Raw genomic sequence first — 20,311 nt, forward strand, 5'->3', positions numbered from 1 at the left:
TATAACTCAAGTAGTGTATTAGAGTATGCCGCGGTCGAAGACTTTTATCTATATAGTTGTGACCTAAACGCAATTATATTTCTTTACAGAGGAATTACATCACATATACTCATAATTTCCACGGCACTCAAGTCCGGTTTCCATTTGCTGCAACTGTGAAGGCGTTGAAACAACGGTAGCCCACCTCTTTAATTAGTGGCGTAGAAAAAAAATGTTTCAACAATGTTCTCACTCGTAGAAAATTTACCAGGTGCGGGAGACCCGCCGAAATCCAGGTCTCCCCAGTGACACACAAATTACAGAATACATGCATCCGACACAAAATAAATACTACAGATTAATAATCTAACGACACCTAGGATCAACTTGCTCAAACATTAAAAAAAAACTTAAAGGGACACCGCCTAGATAGTACTGAGAGTCTGAGAATGACTCTTCTTGGTTATATCATCAGCTCACTTCCTCCAAGCTCAAACTGGTTCTGGTTGAGTAGTTCTCCTCATCTCGCTCTGCTCCCAAATCAGTTAGGACAAGCTGCTTGTTTGCCTGAATGCCTTCGAGTGCCATCTCCACTTGCCTCATGGTTGGCCTATCCTCTCCTCTTAATTTTATACATGATGCAGCTAGAGCAGCTACTTCTTCAACTTCGCCACATCCCTCCTCTACAACTTGGGAATCTAGTATGTCAACTAGTTTGCCTTCTTCCAGGAGTTCAACAAACTGTGCCACAAGTCCATCACCTGCTGAGGTTCTATACATGGTTGGCATCTTCCTAGTAAGCAACTCCACAAGAAGAATTCCAAAGCTATAAACATCGCTCTTTTCTGACAGCTGTCCCGTGTAGTAGTACATAGGATCAAGATATCCTATAGTTCCTTGCACTGCTGTTTCTGTTCTACCTGTCTGATCGATTGGAATGTACCTCGAAGCACCAAAGTCAGATACTTTTGCCGTGAAAGCATCATCAAGAAGTATGTTTGAAGATTTGATATCTCTATGTATTATAGGAACTAAAACAGCAGAATGAAGATAAGCAATTGCTCTTCCTACTTCACTTACGATCCTTAGCCTGCCACTCCAAGATATTGATTTTGGTGATTCATTATGAAGATGATCACTAAGGGTTCCATTGGAAATGAATTCATAGGCCAATAGTGGGACTTCTGTCTCGAGACAACAACCATGAAGCTTAACAATATTCTTATGGTTTACTTGTGATAGTATGGCAACCTCATTTATGAACTCATCACTTTCTCTCTGGACCATAATATTTGACCTTTTGATGGCCACGACATGTAAGTCTGATAATATTCCTTTGTAGACTGTACCATGCCCTCCGCCACCAAGTTTACGCGTTTGATCAAAATTGTTTGTGGCCTTCTCTATTTCCTTTAAAGGGATGATCATCCTTCCGCCAATGTCAGACCTTTGAGATACTAGTTGTTGCAATAGCTGTCCATGATTTTGATTGAAAAACTTCTGTTTCAACTTGTCAGCCTTGTGATCCTTAAGCTTGCGAATTATTAACAATGCACCCAGAAAGAAAAGAATGGAGGATGCGCCAGTAGCAATGGAGAGACCAATGATTAAACCTGCGAACATAAACACATATAGATTATTTATTTGATCTATAGAAAATTTTGGCTCATGGATTAAACAATATATATAAATTGCTGACTTGCTGCCTGTTGCAAATTCACTAGAGGTAGGAATACAAAAGGTAAAGGAGGATGCATATATATTCCTAACCATGACCATTGATCTGTTACTTTTCATGACTCTATTTCTATGTGTCAGAGAATCGGAAGGAAGCTTCTTGATGGGGTCCAACATTTACATCAATAATCAGTATAAGTTGTACATTCCTTTTTTTCTTTTCCTGGAGGACATTTTGAAGCCCAAAACAAGTGCAATATATATTCTTTGGGTATTACAAAGAGTTTGTCACCTGTTTTCCTTGTGGGATTGAGGCAACCATTTGGTTGGCTGGCGTTTCCTCCTCGCGAACACCAGCAGTTGAACGATCCCTGCGTATTGCGACACTCGCCAAAACAGCCATGGTCCATTGGCCGCATGCACTCATCGATATCTACATATACCAAAAGAAATGATTAATCAAACTTTACAGACAAATTCGATCTTAAAAAATAATTAACAATGCATATGCTTGGCTCTAATTACTTTTTTAGTTCCAAAATGTAAATTGTATTTGACTTTTCAGTCTCCCGGATACAAGATTTTGACTATAATGTTCCCTTCTAATATGCTGAAAATTTGTATAAAAATACTATTGATATGCCGCCTACTTAATTTATGCTTTTATTATAAAACATATATTGATTATACTCCCTCCGTCCCAAAATAAATGTCTCAACCTTAATACAACTTTATACTAGAGTTAGTACAAAGTTGAGGCACTTATTTTGTGACGGAGGAAGTATATGTAGATAGACGGGGAGTACAGCATTTTGGGGGACGGGCTCCATGAAGCCCGCTATTTGAAAAACCCACAAAATACTATTTAAATGATTCCAAAAATTGAATTTTTCTACAAATAAATATACATGTTCTCTAAGTATCTGTAATCTTTTTTTTATTGAATGATATCATTATGTACAGGCTACACAAAGAAGACAAAAATCTGGCCAAACTACAACAAAGAAAAGGCCCATTTAATCAATGTATTTGTCTTTTTGGTGTACACCACATATGAACATATAAGTTAATGAAATTTTATACCCCGCAAAAAAATGTGAAATTTTATACGTGTATACTACAAATATATGCTTATATTTATAATTTATTTCAGATTTGGTAGAGGTGTAAAAACTGAATTTTCGTTGAAAAGAAATAAGGGGCTCCCTCGAGCCCGTCCTCGATATATGCACTTTCGGGATAGATGGGTACCTACCTTGGCATCCATCCGTTAGGTAAGGGTTGCCCTTATAGCCAGGATTGCAGTGGCACACGTTGTCGAGTGTGGTGCAGTTGGCGTTGACGGAGGCGTTGCAGGATCCATGGATGCATACCCAGTCGAGGGTCAAGGGTACCAACAGATGATCATCCTTGGCCTTGAGTCTGGAACGACGTGCGCCCAGATTCATAAGATCTACGGCCCGGTCCGGACCAAACCAACCTTCCTCGGCGATGAACACGTATACCGGGAGATGGTTGTTAATGGTGCTGTTCCCGGCGAGCCGCTTGAGCTCCACGGTATAGGACGCGAGGTATGAGACGACCGGGGTAGTGCAGAAGCCAACGCCGTAGTTCCGGACGTCGTTGTCGGTGATCATAGCACTGCCGCTACAGGATGAGCTGCAGCCGGTGGTGTAGCTGTGGGTGCCGGCAGGAGTACTGAAGAGTAGTGTGACCTGCACGTTGCACCCCGTGGCCACCAGATAGGAGGTGCTCGGTGGCCTGGTGTTCTTCCAGCGGTTGTCACCGAAGCCCATATGCCTCCTGATAGTGCTGTTGATGGCGGCGTTGCTGAAGATAGTGGGGCTGACCCCGCTAACCGTCCGGTTTTCCACTGAGATCTCCATGATCTCGAAGCCCCTGTAGTCGCTGAGGAACAGCCGGGGCCGGGTGGTTGCTCCGGGTCTGGTACTGGTAGTGTTGCCGTGGTCGCAGGTGAGCTGGAAGCCTGCCGCTGCGGAGCACCTCTCCGGTCCCAAGCCGAACGGGTATGGCACGCTCACCTCACCGCACCACGTTTCGCAGCCATGTTTCCCTATGGGCGCCGGTGCTGCTCCGCTGGCTACTACGAGCGCCGCTGCCGCCGCCATCGCCACCACCGAGAATAACAACACTGACCATGACATTGAGTGTGATGGCTACTGTCTACAGACTGCTCACCATGGATTTTCTCTTGGAGTGGAACGCACTGGCTGGCTAGCTGGTAACATAGGTAACGAAGTATCGCTTGCTCGCTCGTCGAGTTTATAGGGCTGGACGGCCGCAAATTTGCGAGCAGGTACCACTCGCTGTATTGGCAGCCTCTATAACCTGTACGGACGCGCTCTATAATGTTATGAAGACTGCCGAATGACACGTAAACTCAGATTCCGGAAAAGGAGAGCCTCCAAACGCGCTATCTCTATAATGTTATGACGACAGCTGAACACAGATATGGAGTACCTAATGTCGAGCTCAAAGGAACCTCCATGAACAATAAATTCCTAAAAAATAGTAATCAAATTTTAAAAATCTGAAACTTTTTGTGCACGAACATTAGCAAAAGTTCTAACATCCTGCAAAATTTCACTTTGAAAAGACATATGCGGAAACCTGTACAAAGACAAAATTCAGCACTAAAAAAAGATGCATTTCGATGTTCATCCACAAAAAAAAATAGATTTAAAAAAAATACTATTTAAAAAAAATACTATTTATGCAGATGCATTTAAGCTCGACATTGGAGTAACACTTTTGACCGAATGCGCTCTATATGTAAGACTCATTTGTTGGCTACACGTTTCTTCTCCAATTCCCGACCTCCTCTTGTACTTCACGCACACGGACCAGCCAATCGCTGCCGCACAGCGCGCACAACCGGCACCCACAAGTATGGCCGCAACCGCAGCCACAACGTTAGCTACCTCAAAAAACAATCAACAACTAAAAAAAATCAAGTGCATGCAATTAATCAATTTTCACTTTTCACCACATGCATGCCCTTCGTATTATCAAACACCCATGCAACCATTCAACTTTTCACTTCTCACTTTCTATCACATGCAAGCCCTTCAACTCATCAAAGAACATGAAAGCCCTTCACATCATTAACTTTTATTTTTATTTTTCAGCGATAATAATTGAACTTGAATGTCACAAAACAATATAACATGCATCCACCCTCCATTCACCTCTAGGTTGAATGTGGTGACGTCCTATTCTAATTTATTTTTGATAAGTTCGTCTTAAAAAAATCTGCAGCAACATAAGGGCGTTGTCTACTTCATCAAACTCCATAGTGCGCACACACACACACAATACACGCACATCACACAGCATGCACAGATGCACGCCTGCACCGAGCGAGCACACATCGACCGCCATTGATTGACCCTGTTCCAGGTGCCATGGACACACCTGCATTGTTGGCAGCTGGTGAAGAGGTGGGCCGCGCGGGAGGATGAGATGGGAGGTGAAATTTCCCTCCTACGCAGGTGATTGGCGATCGACGGATGGAGCACAAACCAAACCCTCAATCATGCCACAACTTTCAAATGTAAAGGTTCGCGGGAACTTGATTTAGATTGCCTTCTATAAATTATGGCGATCCGGGGAGAGATGAAAACTCTACTAGCTAGAGCGATCATTTTGGCTAAAATTGCTATATATATAGATGGGCCGCTATGAAACTTTGCTAGAGTTGCTCGAACATAAGATGCATGCTCCATTAGTTACTTAGTAGATGTTCTAGATTCTAGGGTTGTTCATATTTCGTTCCCACTCCACAGTTTTACTCTTAGTTCTCGAGTATGCTTGGTTATGTGCCCAAACTATTAGGTACCCCAGTAGAAATACCTTTCCATGACGTGTTTGACAATTAGTCACTAGCAAAATCGAGCCGGTTACCGAGTGCCTTTCTCATTGGCGACTCCAGTGCTTTCTGTTGGATGCTCAGCAAAGATCAACGTAAACTAAGTGTGGCCCAAAGCGTTGCTAGGTTTTGCCGAGTGTAGGTCAGAAAACACTTCAAGCGATGCCTTTCTTCATATTTATAGTTTGCTTGGAGTGGTTTGGGGTTGGGTGTAGCTGTTTAAGCATCCTTATATCTTGCCCTACGTGTTTATTGGGGTGTTGTGGTGTCAAGTTGTATGACGATTGTTGCTTTATCTTTAAAGCGGGGCGCGAGCCTTTTTCGATTATCTTCACTGCTCTCTCTCTCTCTCTCTCTCTCTCTCTCTCTCTCTCTCTCTCTCTCTCTCTCTCTCTCTCTCTCTCTCTCTCTCCCTCCCTCCCTCCCTCCCTCCCTCCCTCTCTCTCACAGATGACTCTCTCTTGCCCTTTCTCACTCAAACCTTTTTTTCGGCCATGTGCCTTCTATCGTTTTAGTTCATTGACATACTTACATGAGGCTACAAAAACTGTGTATGTAGGTGTGTATATACATGCACATGGCTGGATCAACATGCATATGTACGTGTGTGCCTCCGTCACAAAGTACTCTTAATTAGACAACTGTTTCTTACCACCCGGTAGTAGTTACCATCACTTATGTTTTGTATGTTGTATGTAGTATCTATCAAGTCGGAGAGTATGTAAGTGTAGTATGTAGTATATATGAATGTTTAGGTAGTACATATATACTATCTTTTTTGGTAGTATGCATCATATTTTGAGTATGCTCCTTTTTATATACAAATATGTACGTATTTCACAATATAATAGAAATCATGGGTCAACTTGCAATTTTTTCATATAACTCACTTTGAGTTATCTTATATATAGTACTAGCAAAAGAGTCATGCATTGCAACGGGGTAATAAAATTATATTTCGCCACTTATCACAATTGCTCTGTCTCATTATTGTCATCAGCCTATTCATCCCTCCGCCCTTTTGCAAGTTTTGTTATGTATAGGCCCTTGTGGTTTCTATCATCATACTGAGCAAATGCCAGTTAGAAAGGAGAGGTGGAGGTCAAGGCATACTCTGAGTACCATCTTAATAACTGAAGCCTCAATCTATTTCACTTTCCTTGTCAGCAAAATTAAGTATATTGCGTTGCTCGTATCTAGGTTATATAACCAAATGCTCCTTGTTGAGCTAGTGTCCACATCCATTGGTGGTAATCATTATAGCTGTAATAGAAGGCTCTGATGTTGCATTGAATATATTTGGATGGGATCATGCACATAGAAAAACCTGGTACTATCGGCGGTGAAGGGTAAGAAAGATGTAGGTTACCTAAGAATATAAGAGCGTTTCAATTCTTTACAAAGGGAGTACGTGTCAAATACTGCATGGCCCGGTAGAAAGCATCTACCTAGCTTTCACGACATCCATTATTGCATGTGTTGTTGCAGGTTATGTCAGTTGGTTAGCAGGCAAAGGCATGTACATCAGCTTGAGCTCTGAGTCGGAGATATGTGAGGGGCCGATTCAACAGGGATAACCGTCTCGGCCTCCTAGCGAGAGAGTTGCTTCTCCTGTGAGCTCTCACTCGAGGGAAGCGAGGCATGCGGAGCCAGCCTGGTTCCAACATCTGCGAGCTCCCAATCTTGTTTGTATATTTGTAGACCAATCAATGCCAAATCTCGGCCTCCTAGCGAGGGATAACCGTCTCGGCCTCCTAGCGAGAGAGTTGCTTCTCCTGTGAGCTCCCACTCGAGGGAAGCGAGGCATGCGGAGCCAGCCTGGTCCAACATCTGCGAGCTCCCAATCTTGTTTGTATATTTGTAGACCAATCAATGCCAAATCACAAGTATGTTTAGGGCGATCAAAAGTTGTTGGAGCAGTACCTCTTGTCCCGGTCTCTCCACGGAGTGCATATACGTATAAAGGGTATAATCAATCACAAGATGACCAACTCCCCTATGCTAATATGTGCATACCATGTGATCATTCGGGGTCCTTTATACCATTGATGATTGATTGATGGAAGCAGCGGCTGATGCGATCAATATAGTGGTACTAACGTGCCTGACCGGAAACATGTTGCATGGCGTCTAGATCGATGCGTCCGCGCACGAGGGTTGCCGCTGAAGGCGGCGGCGGCTTTACTAAGGCGAGCCTATATTTTTTAAGAAGCGTGTTGGTTCTGATATTTTTATATATGTGTATATGTAGTCATATGTCCATGTTCAACAGATTCAGATGGAATATTGGGGGGAGATGAACGAAAAAACGTGTGTATCGTTTGTGCCTAACTCGGACGAATGCAAAGTAAAAAAATAGGCCGACCAAAGGATTTTTCAGGTATGTATGTATATTCAAAATTTGTACATATTTTCTTAGGATTTTTTCATATATAACATGTTTCAACAGATTCAGATGAAATATAGGGGGGAGATGAGCGGAAAAAAAACCGTGTATATCGTTTGTGTCTGACTCAGACGAATGCGACATAAAAAATTAGGCCGACGAAAGGATTTTCCATGTATGTATGTATATTTAAAATTTATACACATTTTTCGCAGGATTATTTCATATATATTTTCTTGGGATTTTTTCGTATATAACATGTTATATTTTTTAGTTAGTTGTTTGAAAGATAAATATTATGAAAAGCATTTTAATCTGTCAGAAAAAAGAAATATTAAATAAAAAAGGGAAAGGATGAGAGAGCCATTTATACACATTTTTCTCAGGATTGTTTCATATATATTTAAAATTTATACACATTTTTCTCAGGATTTTTTCGTATATAACATGTTAAATTTTTGAGTAAGTGTTTGAAAGATAAATATTTTGAAAAGAATTTTAATCTGTCAGAAAAAGAAAGATTTAAAAGGAAAAGGGAAAAGGATGAGAGAGCTCGCAGAGGGAAAAAATCCACAGAGCCTTAAATAAAAAAGGGAAAGGATGAGAGAGCCATTTATACACATTTTTCTCAGGATTGTTTCATATATATTTAAAATTTATACACATTTTTCTCAGGATTTTTTCGTATATAACATGTTAAATTTTTGAGTAAGTGTTTGAAAGATAAATATTTTGAAAAGAATTTTAATCTGTCAGAAAAAGAAAGATTTAAAAGGAAAAGGGAAAAGGATGAGAGAGCTCGCAGAGGGAAAAAAATCCACAGAGCCCGGGCTCGAACGAACCCTCGTCTCCCGTATAGAAGGCTAACTCTCCAGCCAATGCACTAACAGAGCACGGGCTCGAACGAACCCTCGTCTCCCGTATAGAAGGCTAACTCTCCAGCCAATGCACTAACAGAGAAATTGTGCTACTTTTGAGACTTCACCTGTAAATAAACCAGAGACCACTACCGCGAGTTTTGAAGAAAAACTGAATCTTTTTTTCTCACTTATAGATGACATTGGTGGGTAATATTTCGCAACTTTAAGGGCAAATTATGTGACGTGCTGTCAGAAGCAGTAGTTGCTTTATCATTAGGGAAGATATGAATAAACATGATAATATATGAAACATGATGGGTAACTACCCTAGATGGTAGGATCTATTTTCGATGTATTTGAGGAAATATATATCGGGCCAATTTGAATGAGTTGCCACGATGCCTTGGGTTCAGATAGGGCTTATTCTTGTAAGACGCCTGCTATGCAGAACAGATCATAGGGCATGATATTTCTGCGTGAGGTAGTGCACGAGTTTGCATGGCGCAAGAGGCAAGGTCCGATGATTTTTATTCCATGAAACGTTGGCAGTGCCAGTATTAGTTAGAGTCGTTTGTGACATGTTTTGAGTCTCAGTCTCACAAGAACACAATTTCTTAACTCTAAAAAGTCCACTAGATCAGTGGCCCGTATTCTTTGAATAACGTGGTATTTTTCTGCTTATTGTCCTTTTAGTAATGACAAGCAGAATGGCCCTTGTGGATGCAAGGGCATCATCTTTATTGTGTCGAAAATAATTAGGAAATAATCCTATGGTGTTACATATATTTATATTATAGTTAGGAAATAATTCAAATCAATAACTAACACATTATATTATTCTAAATAAAAATATAACTTGCGCGAGGAACATCTTTTAATTTGTGGGGTATATGATTACTATGCTATTTCCAAATAATCATATTAACGATTGTATGTGTTGTTCATACAAGGCATTTGATCGATACGCCAAATTTAATTTCAGATTTTGTGCTAGACAACAGTTTTTATGTGATGTATAGTAGCATGCAATTATAATATTAAGATTGCCACTTATTAGCAATAATATTCTACTCCCTTTGTCCCAAATTAGTTGTCTTATTAGATTTCTCTAGATACGGTTGTATTTAGACATGTTTTAACGTCTGACACATCCATATCTAGAAAAATTCAAGACAATTAATTTGGGATGGAGGTAATACATGCTATGGTATTAATAACAATTACGGTCCACCTAAAGAATGGAAAGGCCATATATAGGTGATCTTTATGATGGGACATAAAAATGAATATGGTCGCACACAAACATACACACATACACGGATCCCCACTGACCATATTCCGGGCTGTGCGCTAGCTGACGAGTGAAGTACAGAGGACGGACCGACGACCAATGACAAAACGACCGACCAGGCATGCGGCAGAATCCACATGCATGCATCCGATCCATATGGTACAATACTATGTCCAAGACTAGCTACAGTCATGCATGCATCCCGTCTCAATTACACAAATGAACTGGAAAGCATCCAAACGAGGCGGAAATGAACTGGAAAGCAACCAGACGACGCGCAATTGCATATGCATGCACGAGACACGCTCGGTGAAGATGATCAAATCTTTCCTTCTCTTTTTTTTTTGAGAAAAAACGATAATCAGTCGTGCTCCATTCTTTGGTGACTCGCATACGGTAACGGCAAATGAATGTAGCAGCACCTAGCTTATATGATGATTACATCGTGATCGTGTAAATTTTTTTTTTTGCGGGGTCTCCAATAGGGCACACACGCGAAGCAAGTTTCTCAATCCGTGTAGTACGTACGCTGTTAGCAGTTGCGACTTGCGAGCTAAGATGGCCGGTCTCCAAATAAGGTTAGTTTGTACCACTGTTTGTAGTATCGGCCGGTCCATCTGCAGATCTGGTCGATCTACTCATGTACTATTACGATCGAGACTTTTCTTGTATGGTATGTATGATTGATGAGACTTTGATCACACATTATTTCCTTGCTACTGTAGTCCGCTCCGGCCTGAGAAAGCGCCATAAATAATTGTGGCCTGCATCATTATTGAATGGAAAAGAGGAAAATGTTTCAAATTCTCACTTTCTCAAACTCCACGGGCACAGGGACACCCGTCAAAATCCAAGTCTCCCCAGCTGTATACAATAATGCATCGCCTGATCATGCTGGCGGTCCCAACTCATCAGCGTAATTTTTTTTAAACACAATACAGACGCAAATGCTCATATTAAGCGCATACACTCATCTTATGAACACACATACACATCCTATCCCTATGAGCTCCTCTGAGTGACCGAGCCGGCATATCACTTGAAATTGATGAAGTACGCAAGGACGGCACTCTACGGGCATCTCGAGTGCTGGCTTGAAAATTTGCTCCGGCATTTTTCCACGGACAAGGGGGGGGGGGGGGGGGGCAGTCCGCGGACAATGACGCCAGAGGCCGCCATCCAACGATGCCCGCATACGTTTCATATACTGTTTGAACTATTAACCGGACGAAATTCATGCAAACCGGACGGATTTCATTCAAGTTCGGATATAACTTAAATGAACCAAAGATTTTTTGACCGTTTTACTAACTATTAAAGAACCTAAGCCCTATATCGGACGACCGCTTTGTAAGTGTGTCGGCCTTGTCCAGCCGCACCACCATCGTCGTCTGTGCCATCGTTCCTCCAGTGGCACAAGGATGTCGAACGGCCGCAGCAACCTTGTCTGGCGTCTGCCTGTTACTCGCGGAGGAGCTGCTCCGCCTCCTATTGCGTGGTGCGAAGGACTCCCTTGGCCACTACCGACGGTGTTGGCGGAGCATGGCGGCGGCCTTGCCCCTGCCGACATTGGTGAAGCAGTCCCTAAACGATCAATCCTCACTGATCTTGGCAAGCTCCCCGTCAAGGCGGCGGCGGCGCTAGTAGCTATCTTCACGGTGATGACAAAGGGATCGGGCGTACGCATTTCGGCGCCACGTCCGTCTTGATGAACACAGAGTGGCAACCGGCATTGCGCCGGTCGTACCATGCCTGCCGCCTCGTCACGCGCTCCGCCGCGCATACCACAGCCCAAGAACCGGAGGGACCACCATAACCGCCTCCTTCAATATAGTGGAGGATGCAGCCACGCGCTTTCGCGAACGTGTAATAAATTCCAGATTGCAACCCAAGGTCTCCAATAGGACACACGCGAGGCAAGTTTCTCAATCCGTGTACGTACGTTGTTAGCAGTTGTGAGCTAAGATGGCCGGTCTCTAAATAAGGATAGTGTGTACCACTGTTTGTACTATCGGTCGGTCCATGTGAAGATCTGGTCGATCTACTCATCTATTTAGGATCGAGACTTTTCTTATATGGTAAGTATGATTGATGAGACTTTGATCACACATTATTTCCTCACTACTGTAGTCCGGCCTGGGAAGGCGCCAGAAATAGTTGTGGCCCTCATCATTATTGAATGGACAAGAAAAAAAATATCGAATTCTCACTTTTTCAAACTCCATGGGGTCTGGTCATGCTGCCGGTCACAACTCCCCGCGTTAATACAATATACAGACGCAGACGCTCATATTATGCGCATACATTCATCTTTATGAACACACATACACATCCTATTCCTATGAGCTCATCTGAGTGACTGAGCCGGTATATCATCTTGAAATTGATAAAGTACGCAAGGACGACACTCTACGGGCATCTCCAGCGCTGACCCGAAAATTTGCTCCGGTATCTGTCCACGGACAAGGGGACCAGTCCGCGGACAATGACGCTGGAGGTTGCCATCCAACGATGCCTGCATACATTTCATCAACTGTTTGAACTAACCGGACGAAATTCATGCAAACCGGGCGGGGATTTCATTCAAGTTCGGATATAGTTTAAATGAACAGACGATTTTTTGACCGTTTTGTGAGAAACTATTAAAAAACTAAACCCTATACCCTATATCGGATGACCGCCTTGTAAGCGTGGCTGCCCTATCCTGTCGTGTCGTCGTCCCTCCGGCGGCACAAGGATGCCAGTGGGCCGAGACAACCTTTTCCGACGTCTGCCAGCCACTCGTGGAGGAGCCGCTCCGCCTCCTGTTGTGCGTTGCGAAGGGCCACCTTGGCCACTGCCGACGGTGTTGGCGGAGCCCTACCGGCGGCCTTGCCCCTGCCGGCGTTGGTGGAGCAGTCCTTAAGCGATCACTCCTCGCCGATCTTGGAGAGCTCCCCGTCAAGGCGGCAGCGCCTAGTAGCTGTCTCCGCGGTTGTGATAGAGCGGTCGGGCGCCCACACGGCGGCGCGTGAGGTCAGGGTCGTTACGGACCCATTTCGACACCATGTTCGTCTTGGCGAACACGGAACAGCGACCGGCATTGCGCCGGTCGTACCTAGCCTCCTGCCGCGTCGCATCCCACGGCCCAAGAGCCGAAGGGACTCCCGTAACCGCCTTCTTCATAGTGGAGGATGCGGCCACGCCCTTTCGCAATTGTGTAATCAGTTCCAGATGCAGCCCGATCGAGGTCTCCAATAGGACACACACGCGAGGCAAGTTTCTCAATCCGTGTACGTACATTGTTAGCAGTTGCGAGCAAAGATAGCCTGTCTCTAAATAAGGTTAGTGTGTACCACTGTTTGTAGTATCGGTCGGTCTACTCATCTATTAGGATCGAGACTTTTCTTACATGGTAAGTATGATTGATGAGACTTTGATCACACATTCTTTCCTTACTACTGTACTCCGGCCTGGGAAGGCCCCAGAAATAACTGTGGCCCGCATCATTATTGAATGGACAAGAAGGAAATGTTTCGGATTTTCACTTTTTCAGACTTCACGGTGCCAGAACACCCGTCAAAATCCAGGTCTCCCAGCGGTATACAGTAAGGAAAACGATTAAAAACAACAGGCTGATTTCTCCTTCGCGTAAACCCCCTCGTGCTCCAACCACGTGTCCCTCTGAGGACCCACACATCGCTCACCTCTTCCCATCTTATCTTTTTCCACAGCGGCAAGTTATCCTTGCTCGGTCTATCTCCCGCATCTCTGTCTCTCTACTGACGAAGCATCCCCATTACCGCCGCAATCCACCGTCCCCTTGCATCCCATCTCCCGTCGCCGTCAACACTGCCCCGCAGCACCCGCCGTAGCCGACGGCGCTGCACCGCGCACATCCCGTGCTGCATCGCAGCTTTTCGCCATGGCCGCCGGCGCTGCATCGCAGCTTTCGCCATGGCCGCCGGCGTCGTCTCGCGCTGCGTCGCAGCACCTATCTCCGGCAACGTTGCACCGCAGCATCCGCCATGGCAGCCGGTGCGGCATCGCGATATCCCGTGGCTGCATCGCAGCTTTTGTCGTCGTCGCGCGCGATGTGTTGGAGTTTCCGCCATGGACGTCGTGCTGCGTCGCAGCACCCATCGCGGTCAACGTTGCATCGCAGCATTCGCCATGTTCGCCGGCGCTGCATACCAGATTCTCAGCTTCAGCCGTCTTCGCTGTGCGCTGCGTTGCAACACCCCTTGTCGCCAACGGAGTATTGTCGGCCGGTCGCCGGTGTTGCGATGAAGTTCCGTCGAGGCCGTCGAGTGCTTCAATGGAGCTTCTCCGGAGGGCCACCGGTGCTGCAATGGAGCTTCGCCGGTGGCCACCTAGATTGCGATGAAGCATCGTCGAAACGGCGGATGTTTCAATGGAGCATAGGCATAGCCGCCGGTGTCGGATGCTGTGATGGAGCGCCACTGTGCCGTTGTAGTCACTGCAGTGAAGCGTCGCCGGTGGCTCCCCGGGCTCCGGTGCAGCTGCTCGCCGGCGGCTCCGGGCGCTGCGAGATTGAAGGAGAGAAGGGGGCTGCTGTGCGATGTGACGAGGAGATTGTGCGAGTCGTAGACCATTCAAACCGACTGGAGAGGAAGGATCCAACGGTGCGGTGGGGATGATCATATGGTCAAGGAGGCGGCTTAAATCTCCCGGCATCAGCCGGTTGATTTGTAGCATTGGCCATACAGTAAACCATCGTCTGGTCATGTTGCCCGTCCCAACTCCCAACTTACTTTTTTTTAAACAAAGTACAGACGCAGCCGCTCATATTACACGCATATACTTACTCCTATGAACACACATGCACATCATCCCTGTGAGCACCTCTGAGAGACAGAGCCGGCATATCATCTTAAGATTGGCGAAGTACGCAAGGACGACACTCTACATGCATCTCCAGCGCTGACCTGACAATTTTCTCTGGCATCTGTCCGCGCAGGGTCGTCTCCAAAAATTCAGGGCCCCGGGGCGAAAATCAAAATAGGGCCTAAAACTATTTCAATTTTTTCACACGATATAGAAGAACTAATATAACTAAAACAAATTCTCACTTTATTACCACTGATCAGGAACAAAGTTAATTACATACTACTCCTAACTTGGCTTTGTTGACAAATAAATTCATGACAAAGATTCCATGGACAATCTCAATTTCATCCTAATTCAGTCCCTGTCAACCTAATTTAGTGCCAGCCTGGAGTACCAATACCTAGCGCCGTGGACAAATAATATTAACCTACTCATCTACTCCTAACTTAGCATCGGGGAGATCAAGCTTAATCAAGTATTTGTAATCAAAGAGATGGATGGGCTTAAGCAGATGAGACATTTATACCTAGTAGACTAGTACTGGAGAACTGGGGGCAGCCATGGAGGGGGAAGGCAGCAGACGACGACGTCCTGGCCGATCGGTGAAAGGCAGTCAGCAGACGACGGCGTCCTCGGCGATTGGCGGAAGCAAAGCCGATCGGCGTGTTGTGTGTAGGGTTAGCGATCGATGACGGAAACGTGCCTGGTCGATAGATATACGAGGACCCGTGGGCTGGCTTTGCTGCTGCGTGGGCTCTCTACACGCTTTTCCTAGGCCTTTGTTTAGCCGCTGGTGGATTAAATCACCTAAGCCTAATACCTGGTAATTTGGGGCCCCAAATTTTGGGGGGCCCTGTGCGGTCGCCCATCTTGGCCCCCTCCATCGACGGGGCTGTGTCCGCGGACAAGGGGGACCATTCTGCGGACAATGACGCCCGGGGCCACCATCTAACGTTGCCCGCATATATTTCATCAACTGTTTGAACTAACCGGATGAAATTCATGCAAACCGGGTGGATTTTATTCAAGTTTGGATATAATTTACATGAGCGGATGATTTTACAACGGTTTTACTAAATACTATTAAAAAAACTAAACCCCATATCGGATGACCACATCGTAAGCGTGGTTACCTGTCCTGCCGCACCGCCATTGTTGTCTGTGCCATCGTCCCTCCAGCGTCTCCAGGATACCGGAGGGCCGCGACAACCTTGTCCGGTGGCTGCCTGCCAATTGCGGAAGAGCTGCTCCGCATCCTATTCCGCGGTGCGGAGGGCCGCCTTGGCCACCGCCAACGGTGCCAGCGGAGCCCAAGCGGAGGCATTGCCCCTGCCGGAGTTGGTGGAGCAGTCCCTAAACGATCATTCCTCACCGATCTTGGCGAGCTCGCCATCAAGGCGACGGCGGCGCCTAGTAGCTGTCTCCGGGGTGATGACGGAGCGGTTAAGCACCCACGCGCTGGATACGTCAGGTTCGGTATGGACCCATTTTGGCGCCACGTCCGTCTTGGCGAAAGCGGAGCAGTGACCAGCATTGCGCCGATCATACCTTGCCTACTGCCTCACAGCGCGCTCTGCCTCGGATAGAACGTCCAGAGGGCCGGAGGCACCGCCATAACCGCCTCCTCCACGGTAGTGGAGGATGTGGCCACGCGCCTTCGTGATTGCGGGCGGCAGCTCCTCCTTTATCAGGTGGTGGTGTCGTCGTGGTGGCGAGAGGGCCCGTCAATCCACACATTGCGACTGTGTGGGAGGGGGGGGGGGGCGACGCCAGCTCATCCTTCATGCAGGGGGGCACTGAGGGGACGCTGGCTCCTTCTTCACGCAGTAGTCGATGTGGAGGTTGCGGTTGCCTAGCGGGGATGTCGGCTCGTCTTTCACCTGCCGGATTGGGGATGCCGGCTGCCGCCTCATGCGGAAGCGCGGCGGGGACGTGTTGGGGAACGCGGTGATTTAAAAAAAATCCTACGATCACACAAGATCTATCTAGGTGATGCATAGCAACGAGAGGGAGAGTGTGTCCACGTACCCTCGTAGACTGAAAGCGGAAGTGTTAAGCAACACGGTTGATGTAATCGAACATCTTCGCGATCCAACCGATCAAGCACCGAACGAACGACACCTCCGCAATATGCACACGTTCAGCTCGGTGATGTCCCACGAACTCTAGATCCAGCTGAGGCCGAGGGAGAGTTCCGTTAGCACGACGACGTGGTGATGGTGATGATGAAGTTACCGGTGCAGGGATTCGCCTAAGCACTACGACAATATGACCGAGGTGGAAATATGTGGAGGGGGCACCGCACACGGCTAAAAGATCAACTTGATCAACTTGTGTCTATGGGGTTCCCCCCTCCCCATATATAAAGGAGGGAGGGAGGAGGAGGCCGGCCAAGGGTGGCGCGCCCAAGGGGGAGCCCTACTCCAAGTAGGAATCCCCCCCTTTCCTATTCCCACAAGGAGAAGGGGGGGGGAGGAGGAGGAGGAGAGAAGGGGCAACGCCCCTCCCCTTGTCCAACTTAGACTAGGGAAAGGAGGGGCGCGCACCACCTCCTGGCCGGCCCTCTCTCTTCTCCACTAAGGCCCATGAGGCCCAATAGCTTCCCGGGGGGTTCCGGAACCCTCGGTACTCTGATTTTATCCGAAACTTCTCCGGAACACTTCCGGTGTCCGAATATACTCGTCCAATATATCAATCTTTATTTCTCAACCATTTCGAGACTCCTCGTCATGTATGTGATCTCATCCGGAACTCCGAACAACCTTCAGTACATCATATCACATAAAGTCATAATACCAATCGTCATCGTACGTTAAGCATGCGGACCCTACGGGTTCAAGAACTATATAGACATGACCGAGACACTCTTCGGTCAATAACCAATAGAGGAAACTGGATGCTCATATTGGTTCCTATATTCTACGAAGATCTTTATCGGTCAAACCGCATAACAACATACATTGTCCCCTTTGTCATCGGTCTATTACTTGCCCGAGATTCGATCGTCAATATTATCATACCTAGTTCAATCTCATTACCGGCAAGTCTCTTTACTCGTTCCATAATACTTCATCCTGCAACTAACTCATTAGTCACAATGCTTGCAAGGCTTATAGTGATGAGTATTACCAAGAGGACCCAGAGATACCTCTCGGAAACACGGAGTGACAAATCCTAATCTCAATCTATGCCAACCCAACAAACACCTTCGGAGACACCTCTAGAGCACCTTTATAATCACCCATTTACGTTGTGACGTTTGGTAGCACACAAAGTGTTCCTCCAGTATTCGGGAGTTGCATAATCTCATAGGCTGAGAAACTTATATAAGTCATGAAGAAAGCAGTAGCAATGAAACTGACACGATCATAATGCTAACCTAGCTGATGGGTCGTGTCCATCACATCATTCTCCTAATGATGTGATCCCGTTCATCAAATGACAACACATGTCTATGGTTAGGAAACATAACCATCTTTGTTTAACAAGCTAGTCAAGTAGAGGCATACTAGGGACAATATGTTTTGTCTATGTATTTACACATGTACTAAGTTTCCAATTAATACAATTCTAGCATGAATAATAAACATTTATCATGAAATAAGGAAATAAATAATAACTTTATTATTGCCTCTAGGGCATATTTCCTTCAGTCTCCCACTTGCACTAGAGTTAATATTCTAGATTACATAGTAATGATTCTAACACCCATGGAGCTTTGGTGGTGATCATGTTTTGCTCGTGGAAGAGGCTTAGTCAACGGGTCTGCAACATTCAGATCCATGTGTATCTTGCAAATCTCTATGTCCCCCTCCGACACATGATGACGGATGGAATTTAAGCGTCTCTTGATGTGCTTGGCTCTATTGTGAAATCTGGATTCCTTTGCCAAGGCAATTGCACCAGTATTGTCACAAAAGATTTTCATTGGACCCGATGCACTAGGGATCACATCATTAGGAGAATGATGTGATGGACATGACCCATCCGTTAGCTTAGCATTATGATCGTTAAAGTTTCATTGCTACTGCTCTCTTCATGACTTATACATGTTCCTCAGACTATGAGATTATGCAACTCCCGAATACCGGAGGAACACTTTGTGTGCTACCAAACGTCGCAACATAAATGGATGTATATAAAGGTGCTCTACAGGTGTCTCCCAAGGTGTTTGTTGGGTTGTCATAGATCGAGATTAGGATTTGTCACTCCATGTTTCAGAGAGGTATCTCTGGGCCCTCTCGGTAATACTCATCACTATAAGCCTTGCAAGCATTGTGACTAATGAGTTAGTTGTGGGATGAAGTATTATAGAACGAGTAAAGAGACTTTCCGGTAACGAGATTGAACTAGGTATGATGATACCGACGATCGAATCTCGGGCAAGTAACATACTGATGACAAAGGGAACAACATATGTTGTTATGCGGTTTGACCGATAAAGATCTTCGTAGAGTATGTAGGAGCCAGTATGAGCATCCAGGTTCCGCTATTGGTTATTGACCGGTGATGTGTCCTCGGTCATGTCTACATAGTTCTCGAACCCATAGGGTCCGTACACATAACGTTCGATGACGATTTGTATTATGAGTTACGTGATTTGATGACAGAAGTTTGTTCGGAGTCTAGGATGAGATCATGGACATGACTAGGAGTCTCGAAATGGTCGAGATGTAAATATCGATATATTGGAAGGCTATATTCGGATATTGGAAAGGTTCCGAGTGATTCGGGTATTTTTTGGAGTACCAGAGAGTTACTGGATTTCGCCGGGGGAAGTAATGGGCCTTAATGGGCCATACAGGAAAGGAGAGAAGGGCCTCAAGGGGTGGTCGCGAGCCCCAACATGGGCTGGTCCGAATTGGACTAGGAGGGGGCGGCGCCTCCCTCCTTCCTTCTCCCTTCTTCCTCCTTCCCTCCTTCTCCTACTAGGAATAGGAAAGATGAGGGGAATCCTAGTTGGACTGGGGAGTCCTAGTAGGATTCCTCACACCTGGCACGCCCCCCTTGGGCAGGCCACCTCTTCCCTCCCCTCCTTTATACATGTGGCCAACGGGACACCCCATAGACACAAAAGTTGATCTTTTAGCCGTGTGCGGTGCCCCCCTCCATAGTTACACACCTCGGTCATATCATCATAGTGCTTAGGCAAAGCACTGCGTTGGTAACTTCATCATCACCATCACCACACCGTTGTGCTGACGAAACTCTCCCTCGGCCTCAACTAGATCAAGAGTACGAGGGACGTCATCGAGCTGAACATGTGCTGAACGCAGAGGTACCGTACGTTCAGTGCTTGGATCGATTGGATCACGAAGACGTTCGACTACATCAACCGCGTTAACTAAACGCTTCCGCTTTCGTTCTACGAGGGTACATGGACACACTCTCTCCTCTCA

General features: G+C 45.9%; 1 protein-coding gene across 1 annotated transcript; it reads right to left on the minus strand.

Moving 5' to 3' along the window:
- Positions 1-209: 209 nt before the first annotated feature.
- On the minus strand, positions 210-3,888 carry LOC123162811 (wall-associated receptor kinase 3-like). Its single transcript, XM_044580571.1, has 3 exons — positions 2,912-3,888; positions 1,949-2,089; positions 210-1,592 (listed from the first exon to the last, which is right to left on the minus strand). The coding sequence occupies exons 1-3, from the start codon at positions 3,819-3,821 to the stop codon at positions 451-453; spliced, it is 2,193 nt and encodes a 730-aa protein (XP_044436506.1). The 5' UTR covers positions 3,822-3,888; the 3' UTR covers positions 210-450.
- Between the last annotated feature and the right edge of the window lie 16,423 nt (positions 3,889-20,311).

This window comes from Triticum aestivum, chromosome 7B (genome assembly GCF_018294505.1).
Source record: "Triticum aestivum cultivar Chinese Spring chromosome 7B, IWGSC CS RefSeq v2.1, whole genome shotgun sequence".
NCBI classification, from domain to species: Eukaryota; Viridiplantae; Streptophyta; class Magnoliopsida; order Poales; family Poaceae; genus Triticum; species Triticum aestivum.

What these genes read in the sequence shown, in the direction of transcription:
- LOC123162811 (XM_044580571.1), bottom strand. Translation starts at nt 3,821, where the DNA reads ATGTCATGGTCAGTGTTGTTATTCTCGGTGGTGGCGATGGCGGCGGCA. An exon ending in CCTAACGGATGGATGCCAAG is followed by an intron (nt 2,090 to 2,911) that starts GTAGGTACCCAT and finishes TGGTATATGTAG; the next exon opens with ATATCGATGAGTGCATGCGG. An exon ending in CAATCCCACAAGGAAAACAG is followed by an intron (nt 1,593 to 1,948) that starts GTGACAAACTCT and finishes TTATGTTCGCAG; the next exon opens with GTTTAATCATTGGTCTCTCC.